The sequence below is a fragment of the Terrapene carolina genome, unplaced genomic scaffold, assembly GCF_002925995.2.
Source record: "Terrapene carolina triunguis isolate 2854851 unplaced genomic scaffold, T_m_triunguis-2.0 Scaffold234, whole genome shotgun sequence".
Lineage (NCBI taxonomy): Eukaryota > Metazoa > Chordata > Testudines > Emydidae > Terrapene > Terrapene triunguis.
Genome location: NW_020664585.1, coordinates 10384791 through 10398537, shown reverse-complemented (window position 1 = coordinate 10398537; position 13747 = coordinate 10384791). Strand labels below are relative to the sequence as shown.

At 43.5% G+C, this 13747-nt stretch overlaps 1 protein-coding gene across 1 annotated transcript in view; it reads right to left on the bottom strand.

Moving 5' to 3' along the window:
• Nucleotides 1–13747, bottom strand: part of TMEM132C (transmembrane protein 132C) — a 293451-nt gene that overhangs the window by 119078 nt on the left and 160626 nt on the right. Inside the window, exon 3 of the mRNA XM_026656998.2 lies at nt 9819–9965. Coding sequence (XP_026512783.1) covers nt 9819–9965 — 147 coding nt within the window. The remainder of the gene's footprint in view (nt 1–9818; nt 9966–13747) is intronic.

Genomic DNA, 13747 nt, shown 5'->3' with positions numbered 1-13747 from the left:
TGTTTCCCGGCAGAGAGATATAACTAAGCAATTAAAGAACAGAATTAACTTTTCACATGTAGGTTGGTGTGTACTGCAATGGAGCCAACGTACAGTACAACATGCCAGTTACTCAGCTACCATTTGAGTGGAAGAGCAGACCCTCACATAGGGGCCTTTGCTCAAAACTACATGTTTGTAACCAGAGCTGAATATTAGCAATGAGGCGCTAAACAAACCTCTTTCAGATATATAGGGGATCCTTTTCCTTACCTGTGTGAAATCAGGAGTAATTCCATTCAGCTCAGTGGAGTTACACCTTTGTAAAACTGGTGTTAGGGAGAGAAGAATTAGGTCCATCAAGTGCATCTTGAGGGTCAGACTCCAACCTTAAACCCTAAAACCACCCCGAGAACCATGCTCTGATTGTGCCATTGAACATTTTTCTGTACTTACAAAATTACTTTCTCAGCCATTCCAGATATATTCTCCTTACAACTAACTGCAACTGGAATGGATTCCATGGGTGAAGTCAATGAAACGTGTTGATATTCAGCTGGAAGAAAAGAAAAGAAAAGTCGACTTTTTCCCTAGCTATTATTTTTGGCCCTATCATAGATGCATTAACAGAAAAGGCAGGCAATAGGATCTATGAACGGTTGGGTTATTTGTAATGCACAACCATGACTAGCTGCATGTATGCAAATAGCATCACTTGGCTAACTCTGCACAAGAGCAGCTAGAGGTAGAACTTGCGATTCAAGTCAAAATCATGGCTGTGCTTGGTGAGCTAAAGGAACAGCCCTACTAATAAAAGGAACCTATAGCCACACAAGCATAGGTGCCATGCCAGGGATGCACCTGCCCCTAGATTTGACCCTAACTGACCAGTTCTATTAGTCTATCATGACTAACTTGTAACTCTAAGAAATGCTTTGCACATATATAATCAATTTGTGCAGGGCTCATACAATGGTCACCATTACCATGTAGTTGTACAGGAGAGGGAACGCCGAGGTTTTCCCTTATACTTCGAATATGAAATAACTGTGAAATCTCTGAGGCCTGTGAATGTGAAGCAAGTTACGACATTGTAATGGTGAGCTCTGTAAGTCAATACAGAATCCATCCACCTGTCTCCAGCTCAGCCCGTAATGCCCAGGGAACGGCAGGGGTCTCAGACGAATATGTACTATTACTTAAACTATGGTCGGGCACTGTCCACAGTGTGCTAGTTGATACAGACTTGACAGAAGCTAGAGATGGAACAAAGCTTTAAGATCATCTCATTCAGTTCCCTGCCAGTGCAGTATATTTCCTAGAGCTTTGTCCAGTCCAGTTATAAAAGTCTCAAGCAACCAGACTTCCACCAACTTCTCTTGGGGGCCTATTCCATACTATGGCTTCCTGTGCTGCAGTCTAAGTCTAATCGGAATAGTTCAGGTGAGATTTATTATTATGGAATTCTTCACATAGAGACAGTGGAGTGTGCTTCTGTCTATAAGATGCATAATTCAGATTGCTGTAGTGAGCACTAATGGGGATCTTATTCAATCTTTTAGAAAGAGTTGATTTGGGGATTTCCCCCCCACCCACTCAATTTTGCTTCATGCTTTATTGCCTGACTGATTTATTTCCTTTCACTGCTGTGTAAGTTAGAGAGGAAAGCAGAGCTGCTCAACAGCATGATGCCCTGTTGCTGAACTCAGCTGTTTATGGATTCTAGCAGATGTTTCTGCTTCTAAGATTGTAAAAAAAAACACACACACACCCTGGCTATACATCGTTTTGTCCCTTATTTTCCACCTCTTCCAAATCACAAGGCAGCATTACCATAGCTGCGAAAATATCCCCAAATATGCCAAGTGACACGGATAAATAAGAGCTGACCTGAACTAAAATCAGAACTTGTGCTTTTATGTGCAAAGAGGAAAATAAACAGAAGTGTCAGTCCGGGAAAGTGCCGCACCACAGAGAGATTTTCCTGGATAACCTAGTTAACAAAGACAGCTTATTAGAGGAGAAGATGCAGGGGACTGCAGTAATGGACTGGCCTTCCGCAGGACATGCAGGTGACAGTCAGACTGCTGCTCTATGCATGCCAAGAGCTCGGTAAAAAACACACCCACCAAACAGATGTCATTTGGGCCCCAGGTTGGAAAGCAGATAGAAAGTACATTTTCTAGTCACTCTGAAAGATGCTTATTTTGTTAAAAATCAAAAGCATCATCTCACCCTAGACTTTGTAAATTACAGTTATTATTGAGTCAGTCTCTCAATATGGAATGGATATAAAGTCGTGCCATTCTTGTGTGATTGCACAATCCGATTCAATTTAGTATATTCTACTGTGTGCGCTATTTACATACTAATGAAACAAAACAACGATCAGAATACATACAGCCAGAATGGAATGCGAGGATGGTAGCCAGGAGGAACTGAGGTCTCTAAGCCGGGCCAGGATATTACATGCGATGGCCAAACCACAAAAGATTTAGATCATTTGGTTTGGATAATCACCTAAAAAGCTTTTCCGAACTATCCAAAGCTGCTGAGCCAGCAAATCTAAGCAGAAAATCTCCTGAGAAGGGACTTTTTTGTGAAGTTTCTAGGTGGGCCAGAAGTGCCCTAAGACCAACCTGCCTTGCGGTTCTTCAGCCCTTCTGCTTCCAGACAGAACCAGCAATTGCAGAGGAGGCAAATATAAAATATAAAGTGTGTATTGAACTTTTGGAACCTGCTAAGAGATCATGGATGGTTCTTATTGTATCCAGTCCAGTTTGCTCATCCCTAGTTATTATTTTCTTCTCTATGAACCCACACAGCACTAGCCCGACCCTTTGACAAAGGCAAGGCACTCTCCCATATGCAGGCTGGGAGTGGTGTTTCCAACAGCACTCAGCATTGGGCCCACCTATGCTCCAATGGGAGCTTGACTATTGACTTCAAGGCCAGCAACGATTGCTTTTGAAAATCCCATGCTGGTCTATGATGCCCTATTTTGACCTTTAAAGAGAAGGGAATGAATGGAATGCAGCAGCCAGAAGGAAGAAACCACTTTTCCTTTGGTATCCTCTGTACCAGCTAGGCCAGTGATCCTCAAACTTTTTACCTTGCGCCCCCCCCCCTCGCTTCACCTCCCCATTGAGCTGGGAGCAGGGCCGTGGCCCGGGAGGGGGGGGATGCAGACAGGGGCAAGGGAGCCGAGAATGGGGGGCCACAGCTGGGAGCGGGAGTGGACTTTTGGGTAGGGGCTGAGGCCTGCAGCCGAGGCTGGGTGCAGAGCCCTCGGGCGCAGGGCGGGCAACCGGGACCATGGACATGGGGCCAGGGCCGGGGCCAGGAGTGGAGCTGGGCGTTGCTCCCTCCCCACCCCCAGCCATGCCCCCCTCCAACATTACTCCGTGCCCCTCTAGGGGAGCGCATCCCACAGATTGAAGACCTCTGAGATCCTATTTGTCTTTTGCCTTGGCCTGAACCTTTTCTAATAACTCAGGCCATATAAATTTATGTCGGATTCCATGCGAAGTCCAGGAGAAACTCCTGATAGTAAACAGCTCTTTAAAAGAAGAGTCTGTTTGCTCACCCTCCCATCTACCTCGGAGGGTTGCAGCTTGTTGCCATGAGAGTTGCGGTGGTTATTATTACGCTGACGTTTGATACGTCCAGAGCCGAATCAGTCAAAGTATGGAACAGAAAGGGTAACGTAGCCTCAGCAAAACACTCATTTCACATGGACTCCCACAGAATTTACTTTTCCTTAACGCTCAAGAGAGCTCCCCTTGACACTGCTTTAGTCTTGCTTCGCTGGCCTGCTGCCCCGTCGCCCCATCACAAGCTCCAAAGAAGCCAGAGAATGAAAAACAGACCTTCTCCAGCAAGACAGCAGGTGCATGCACCTACTTAGCATCTATGGCGGGCATAAGGGCTGGGGCTACAGTCGCTGAACATACCCCTGATTTTCCTCGACCTTAGAAATAGATTGCTTCCTTCCCTGATACGGGAAGAGTTCAGGGGGCTTTATACCCCGCGACCCTGCCTAGATGAACACTCCAGACATTTACAGCAGCGAGAGAGCGTCCTCACGAAAGCTTCCTTGGGGAAGCCACCTTGTAACCCTAGACTTCTGTGGCCTAGAAAACACGCTATTACAATGTACAGCTGGCTGCTCCTCCGCCGTCTGTGCAGATGTCCTGGCACTCACATGATTCATTGGAGGATTCTTTGCCGTGGTTTGCCCTGTATAAGGCACTGGGGGTAGGGGGAGGGGTTAACCCTAAATTGCAGAGAAAACAGGCAGAGAGAAATTCGATGAAGTAAGGAAATAAAAGGGGAAGGGAATACTTTTAAAGCCGCAGATAAGGATTTAGCTGTGTGATTTCTACTGATGTTAAGGACAGATACACAGGTACAATCCCATGTGTCACTCTGAGCAGACAGATTCACATCACAGTACAACTCAGGGATGACCAACACTGGGAGCTCTGAAGGTCACACTGGTACCTTGCCAGTAGCCCAAGGGCTGCGCCCAATTTGCACTAAAATGTGCATAATATTTAAAAGAAAATATTCAGCCAACCATGTTTGCTCATGTGCAACCTCCTGGATAAAGGAATGGAAATTGTTAGTCACGTGGGTTCATCAGCAGTAAAAACCTGAGGCCGCTCAGCTTTCTCCCACGGCTAACTAGCCAGTTTATGCATACAAATGTTTGCAGGCACAAATCCAGCGTCTGTTGTAAATTTACCCCATGAAATCCTGTGGTCTTTTCCCATTGCCTATTATCACAGCAGTGGTATGTGCCATCCCGACTCAAGTACCCCACAGAAGAACAACTCCAAAGAGAAACCCTGATCCTTAAGCACCAAACATCTGGATACCCAGTGCAAGCAGCAGCGATCCCTGATCAAACCTCAGTGTTTTCAGGTCAGTGGGTGGCTTAATTCACTGCCACCAGGCCTCTGAGCTTTGTGAGATTCCTGGTTAATTGATCACAAACTGTGCAAGCTAGAGAGGATACAGGCTCTAAAATAATACCTTGGTATGTGAGAGGGTGAATGTTGGAGGGGACTGCTTATCTCCAGGTGAAATATAAAGCCAGAAACACAAACCATCACCCAATGTGTTACTACTTTGAAACACGCTGATCATATGCCCTATTTTTTTAATCACAAGAGCACTTTTGCTTCATGCTTGAGTCATTTGATCTATCAGCATCATATGAGGCCAAGGACCTGCAGAGAATTCTAATGGCTTTTTTGCTTTCCTCTGCATCCTGATGATATGAAATGCAACTCGGTAACATCATCAGCTCATTCTGTACGACTGCAGAGATTCTCAGCCTGTTAAAACGATGTGTTATGTGTGTTGGGGGATGGGACTAAATGACTGTGACACAGTCTGATATGTGAGCGGGAAGCACTCTCCGAGTATGGCTCTTTATGGCTCTCTAGCCATCTGCCTAATAAATCCACAGGTCCCTCAAAGGTTCAGGGCCAAGGGGATGAAGCGTTACATTGTAGCAGTTTTCCATCAGGTCAGTTTTTCTAACAAGTTTCTTCATTCTCCCACACTAGGGTGACCAGACAGCAAATGTGAAAAATCGGGACGGGGGTGGGGGGGTAATAGGAGCCTATATAAGAAAAAGACCCAAAAATCGGGACTGTCCCTATAAAATCGGGACATCTGGTCACCCTATCCCACACTCACTTCCTCTACCCAGTTAGATACACAACCAATGTTAGACAACAAAGCAGGATTCCCTTACAAGCACCAAGTGACTCCTTGCCACCACTGACTGCTCTGACTCTTACACACACACACACACACACACACACACACACACACACACACACACAAAATGGAACAAATTCATCCTTGCACTGGCCCAGATACCAGCACAAGGATGGAAGGAAGGCAGTTTGTGACTGCCTCATTCAGGCACTTCGAGGGCTCTATCAGCTTCCATATCAAGCCAAAGTAGCCCTTAGTTGCATCCTGGCTCCAGTGGTCCCTAGGGGGCCTTTTGAAAGGACAGAATCTCCGGAGCACAGGCTTTCCCAGTCAGGTCCCGTCCCACGTTTTCTCAATGTCCTCTACTCTGATGCTGCTCCACCTTCCACTCCACCCCCTGATCTGTCCTGGAACACCTTGTGTCTGGGGTTGCTGTCCGTCCCCCTTCTGCACTGAGGCTATTCCCAGGGAGCATGGGGAAGGCCTTAAACTGGCCATATGTCCCTAGGCTGGTGCTAAGAACAGCAGGGAGATGATGCACGAGGATCAGGACATTTAAGTAGCTAAGACAGCAACCAAAATCTGCTCATCTATCTTTAGGACACATTTCAGTTCAGCCAACTGTCCCCTGGAAAAGAGAACCGACAAGGGACACGAACTGCAAAAGGAGTTGTTTATGTTCCACTCCCCCTAATCAATAGGTTGTTATCTTAATCACAAGTCAAATGGAGCTCAGAATAGGTTATGTTATTGGGCACCTAGGCACTGTTGGGTTCAAGCTGCTTCTGGCAACAAAAAGTCACTCTGTTTTAATGGTGGAATCTTTCTTGATGAGCAGAAGGTAATGTGCTATGGCCTTGGGTTTCAGAATACAAGTTTATGGAGCCTGGGAACGTGTGGTTTACCTAAATTCTCAGGAGTTCATAGTACATCATTTTAAATAGGAATAAAATACACCCCCTCATGGTTTTTGTTATTGTGTATCAGGCACTAAGCTAACATGAATATGAATATACAGTCCTTGTCCCTGAAGAGCTTACAATATAAATACACAAACAACATACAAAAGGGTGGGGGGGGAGGATGCAAGAAAAAGCAAAGTGACCCCAGGGGGAAATTAACAGTATCTAGTCACTTCCACAATTGTTTAGGTTTTATCTGTTTTTTTGTTTTTGTTTTTGTTTTTTAATTTAAAATCCGTTTTGTTTCATCCATGCTTCTTTGAAGGACAGCAGTAGTGTTTACAGGCCCTTAGGAAGATATTATCTCCTAGTTCAGCAAAGCACTTGAAATCAAGGGTGAGTTTGTGCTTGTGTGCTTTGCTGCATCAAGACCTTAGTTTTAAGGAATCTGAAAGAGCAAAGTGTGATGGTGTAGCAAATAAGGGATTCCAGGTGATGGGGGCTGCCTGGAAGAAAGGCATAAAGGGCAGATTTTCCTATGTGTGTGCTCGACAAAGTCATTGCAGCACCAGCACTGTATCATCACATCATGATTTCGCAAAGAAACCCTGTGGATCACAGTGAACAATGGGATGCAATCTCATTTTGCTGGCCCAGAATAATTTTCAGGAGACCGTATTTCGTAGTACACCGAGAATCAGGATGGTTCTACCAAACTGGGGCTGCGTAACTGCCCAAGGGGAGAACCAATTGTTCTTTAGGTAGGTTGCAAAGCCGGGGGAAGACTGTACAGCTTTCAAAGGCCTCTCCTTCTCTCTCCCTGCTAAACTGGTTCTCTGAGCTTTACTGGAACGGAGCTGATCATGCTAGGAGGAAAAACACTATACTGTGCATCTGGCTATTATCTCCACGGCAAGCTTTGTGAATAGATCCCATTTTCGTAACACATCTGAGAAATAAAAATCTTTATTTGCTTCTTTTAACAGCCCTTTTGCACCGATCATGGAAAACATCTTTCTCTGCTCAAATAAGTTTAAAAGTTCACTGAGTTTCAGCAGGAGAAGCTTAAACTACGTGGAAGCTGAAACTCCCAAGCAGAACCTCACATTTTCTAATCTGACCTTACCCACCAGAATGTTTTACATTGTACAGACAAGCTACATTGCTACGCTACTTTGAAAAAACTGGTGGCAATTCAGAAAGACTCCATTAGAGGCCTGAAATCCTCAGCCAAATTAAATTAGCTTAATAGAATATTTGTGCTTTGCACAGAGAGGGCTCCAAATGACACTCAATAACAATCATAATCTCCATCGCTCGGCATGCATCCCCCATGGAAAATCAGTACAGAGACACCTAACTGGCACTCATTGTGTTCAGTGAGGAAATCCCATTAATACAGCTTCATATAGTAAAAGCTGTATTTCAGTACATTAGTTGGCATATACTTCCACAGTGGTTGAAGAGCTAATGGCGTCAAGGTTTCGGTCTATCCAATTCTTCCTAATGCATTAATATTCCATTCAAACCTAGCCCAGTCATGCTTTTGAAAGAAAAGGGCTATTTACATACGCAAATGCAAGAGGTGTTAATTAACACATTCACTTTTATTTGCATAATCAGTGTTAAAAATATTTTTATAGGTTAATTAGACATGATGCAAATTGGATTAAGAAGATTTAATTTGGGTTTTGATAACCTGACTATTATATTTCCACAGCTGTAAATACATTTGGCATTATACGCTGGTTCTAAAGCCCTGGTTTGCTTTTCAAACACCGTTATTTGGCAGGCTTAAATGATTTATTCTTCCTCTTTTCTCCTGCAAACTCTCTATTGCAAATCCCACTAACTGCAGTGATATCTAGCGGAGATGGATTGAGCCAGTAAGCCGCTCATGGCAACAGATGTTTCAACACTTTATGCAAGTCTACCATTTGCTATGCACTCTCGTTGTCCGGGCACAGAGTAAAAACATGATTACAACTTCCTCAAACTCCCCTGTGCCTGAAGGAATAGTGCACAAATCTTCAGACCAATTGCAGGGGATGTCACAAACCAAGCTAAGGTGGATTGAATTTTTATGACCCTCTGCAACAAGGTTGGGCTAAGACTTGAGGTAGTAATGAAACACCAACCCAAGCAAGCATCACATGGTTTTATATGGATCATACATTTGCACGGATCTAATACACAGGAGAGCAGTAAGCATTTGTTATGGTAATATGCAATGAGAGCCAAAGTAGCTTCCATTGAAACATATGATATAATTCTTATTGTCTGAAATGGGAGAAGACTCGACCTGAGAAACAGTCACAAACGGGTATGTTACAACTGGATTAACTCTTAACAAAAACATACAACACAGAAACATAGGAATTGCCATTCTGATCAAACCAGTGCTCCCTGGAGTCCAGTATTCTGTCTCTGACAGTGGTTAGTACCAGATGCGTCAATAAAAGGTGCAAGAAACACTGCATTGGACACAGGGTGGATTTCTTCCTATGCCCAGGCAGTTAGTGGTTGGCTTATGCCCTAGAGCATCAGCATTTATATCTCATCTGGTTTTATCTTATCAAATGTACTCATTATCCATACAAGTTTCTACACCTCATGGTGAGAAGGAAGGCAGACTCCTCCTCCTGGTATATCTCAGAGTGGCCCAACCAGGCACAGAGGACTTCAGGCTGGAAAAATTCTGGGAGAAAATAATTGTCCACATACGGCACAAAACCAAACCAAACCACACCACCCAAACGTTTTTCTATTATACTGAACATTGTCAATACCGAAAGCTTTGCATGAGGATCCCACACTAATGCTTATAAGTTATCAAGGCTCATTATAGAAGAGTTCATTGGCGACTTGATGGACCAACCACGGACGAAACAAGGTCAAAGCTATCAAGCCAGACAAATCTATGCTCAGTAAAGACCTTTCAAAGACATTCATGCTGGAAAAAAAAAATAGCTCTATTCTATTCATTTCAGCTTAAACTGAGGAGTTTTATTGTCTGAAAAGTGAGATGCCCAGTTATAGATCAGCAGATGGTGCCGTAGTTAACATAAGTGTCTCCAGATTTCCAGGCTGTAAGTTTAATAGCTCTACTAAGTAGTGCTTAACATGAGCCCTCAGTCTTTCAAGCAATGGATAGCACCAGGGATATAAATGAGTGCAATGCTGAGCAGATGTGAGCGTTCTTACCTGTTCCTTGAATTTGGTGCTATCCTTTGACAGCTAACGGTCGTGGTTGAATGTTTTCCACCATTCCCCACCTCCTGCTTCACCTCCCATTGCCGGGGATCGCTTGTCTTCGCGCTCAGAATATTCACGCCTTTCTTCACCTTGGCCCTGTTGGGAGCAGCGATTGTGAAATATTTAGAAGAGGGTAATTCATGACTGTGGCCTTCCTAATGTAGCTCAAAAAAATTCAATAGATCAGCATTAAGAAAAGCATTGAAGGTGTTTTTAAATCCATTTGAACCTGGTAAAGATAGCAGGAGGGATAACATTAACTCAGACCAAAAAAAAACAAAAAACGAGGAGTCCTTGTGGCAATGTTAGGTCAGTCTTGGTAAAGCACCCCCATCCTTTCACGTATTTATACCTGCTCCTGTATTTTCCACTTCATACATCTGATGAAGTGGGTTCTAGCCCACGAAAGCTTATGCCCAAATAAATGTGTTAGTCTCTAAGGTGCCACAAGGACTCCTAGTTTTTTTTTGCTGATACAGACTAACACGGCTACCATTGAAACCTGTCATTAATGCAGACCTGAGCTTTGTCTACCAATGGCAACCTTTTAATTTTATTGAAAGGATAAATTAACTATATTTCCATAGTCTCAGACTTTAAGGCCAGAAGGGACCATCATGATCACACCATCTTCATGTTGTGAAGCTTTTTGAGAAAGCCAGGTTCTCTGGGGGTGGTTTATGACAGCAACTGTGAATGTAAGAAAATTTACACGCTGGATTCTTTCCCCCATTTCTGCAAAAATTCCCCAGTTAGGTAGAAATTTGCGGAAGACCCACACAAAGTCCTAGGAACCCAAACTTAGGCTATGGCTACTACAGGGCATACAGCGGCACGGCTGCATCGAAGCAGCTGCGCCACTATAGTGCTGCTAGTGCAGATGCTTCAAGCTGGTGGGAGAGAGCTCTCCTGTTGACTTACTTACTGCAGCCCCCGCGAGTGGGGGTAGATACGGCAGTGGGAGAAGCTCTCCCGCTGACATAGCGCTGTCCACACCAGCGCTTAGGTCGGTGTAGCTTACATTGCTCCGGGGGTGGCTTATTCACACCCCTGAGTGACATAAGTTATACTAACATAAGAGGTAGTATGTACATAGGCTTAGATACATCATAGGAGTCTCATTTGGACTCTTTCCACTGGCATGGATTTCAGTAGCAGCTCTTTGAAGCAACCTTCTTCCTTCCTTCTGATATACTTGTAGTTCTGTGGCATTAATAGTGGACTGGTTCATACTCTTGCTTTTTGTCTTTTGGTCCTCTCATTCTATAATGCCATTCTAAGGAGATTCTCTTTTGAAAACTTTACCATACAAAGAACGTAATCTATTGATTAGAGCTGGGGTCTGTATTTTCATTTCTGCCATGGATTTGCTGTGTGACCCTGGACAAGTTAGTTAATCTCATTCTATGCCTCTAATAACATCAGCACTGGATGTTGTCAGGTTTAATTAAAGAGAGTTTATAAAGTGATTGAAGATTCTCTTAAGTGCAAAATTTATGACTCCAATTTCGGTGACAATCAATTTTCATTACAGGACATCAAGATTGAGAGAGACCTATCCATCTACATAGGCACTGATACAGTTCCCATCTCCACAGCACTTGTGAGCTCACAAAAGTCAGAGTTGGATTCTCGTACATGTGTGCAGGGGATAGCAGTCAATTACAACAACTTGATTTTGCAACAGCCTGGCCCTAGCATTACTTATAGCAACCTAAGTCCTGTTCTAACTCATGCCACTGGTGTATTGTCCTTATGGGGCTTACCTCAGTGGAAGCCTGGAGGAAAGGGGATAGAGCACAATGGAAAATTAGGCTCTGAAGACCAGATTTTCAAAGGTTATTAGGCACCTAAGGATGCAGATACGTGGTTCTGAAAATCCCACGAGGCACCTAAGTGCCTAACTCCCACTGAAATCAAATTTTTGTTTCACCAAAAAAATTGAAACATTTTCCATTTTGGGTCGACCTGAAACTATTTCCCCCCCAATTCTTCAGTTCGTCACAAACTGAAAAATCAGTTATTCTAACAGCTCTCCTTCGGGTATTTATTAAGGTTTTTTTTTTAATATTTGGTCAAATTCTTAATTAAAAAAATAAGCCGTCCTGGCACTGAAATTTGCCTGGCACTGAAATTTGATAAAACCTCTGAAATCCATATCTGAAGAACACCCACTGCTTAAGTGTTAATAACTCACCAAAGAAAGAGAGGTAAAGATCTTCAACCTAGACCTTCTGTGCCTCTTCCACTTGAAAACGGCTTTGAAATGGCACAATGTCAGTTGAAATCGGATTCACGATGTTTGAATTTTGATTAGGATTACAATTTCCTCAGGAGTTACAAATTGCTCTTTCAACCATGGAGCTCGAAATAGTCAATGGATGGACTCTTGTTTATTAGGGGGGACACTTTATCTGACCAAGGTTAGTAGTACAATCCAGTACCAGAGGACAAAAGGCCCTGGCTACAATACCATTCTGTTAATTAACTACACTATTGGGCATTAGGATGAGTGGCCTTCGCATCTACCATTATGTAAAACCCATTTAAAGAAGCATCCTATTCAGGAATAAAGTAGGTTACATTTAGTAAGGAAAAAAATCAATGTTGTGATTGCACTTAGCACTGGAATTAGGGTATGAATACCCAGAAGACTAAGCTTCCTAAATAAATATGCAGATGTGTAATCTGTTACTCTCCCTCTAAAAAGGGCACTGAGTTTTATATAACAAGGTCAATGGATGAATCAGAATTAGGTCAGACCATACTGAGTACCATGTACTTTTAAGTAGGTCTCTACATACATGCTACAAATGTTTTCACTTAAATGTTAATTTACTTATGATATCTGACTGCTAGCAGAACAAAGTCTATTTAGTTCCTTTCCAAAGACTGGTTGACCTTGTTGTATGGCTGTAATTATTCATTAAAAATAACCAATCGTACCAACTTTATATATAAAAACTTGTAAGTCTCAGCTCCCCAATAAACCCCTAGACTAAAGACTCCTTGGCCAAATTGCTTGCCAGTCTCCGGTATTTACCTCCCTAACCCGTGTAGCGTTTATACATATACCACATTCTTTAAACTGAGGCAAGTGTGGTGGGTGACAATAAGTGGAGATGACAAGCAGCTGGAGTACTCCAGGCTTCCTCAGAGCACACTTCCCCAATTGAACAATTTTCCTCTCTGCTGTGCCTATTCAACCCCATAGGATCACTCAGCCAGCCACTTCATTTTATCCCTCCCTTCTCCAAAACGCATCGTGCCAACCTATAGAAACCCATCGTGCCACTCATCCCGTCTGAAACATTTGGCTAATTATACCACATCATGCTTTTCAGTTGCTTTCCCCAACAGCAGGAGGGTCTAATCATCAGAAGTGAGCAGGACGTACTTGAGTTCATCGAACCCCAATGTCAAAACCGAGCAAATCAAATTTTGTCTTCCAGCTTTCATACTTTATTTCATGCTTCCTTTTCCATCTCCGTGGGCCACATTTTCCATCAGCCAACCGAGCAAGTAATCCCTCACCTACCACCACTGCTGTTCTCTGGAAAGTTAGAAGTGGTTATATTTGCTCCAGGCATTTGGTTGTCCAAACACCCAAAGAATTACATCTCAGAATACAGACTATCGGCATTTCTAAAGCATCCAATATAGCCTCTAGGTGTTGGTTTTGGACCTCTGTCCAAAGTAGGACCAAAATTCTCCTGTTTTGCCTTGCTATGGCCATAAGCTACATTCCACAGGAATACTGCTAGAACGCCTCGACCATTTTGACTACGCCCCTGGCAATAGTAACCCAACCAAGGCTTATGGCCTCCCTATCAAATCCAGTATTCAAAGACCTGAAATCCTACCCTTGCCCTTGAAGT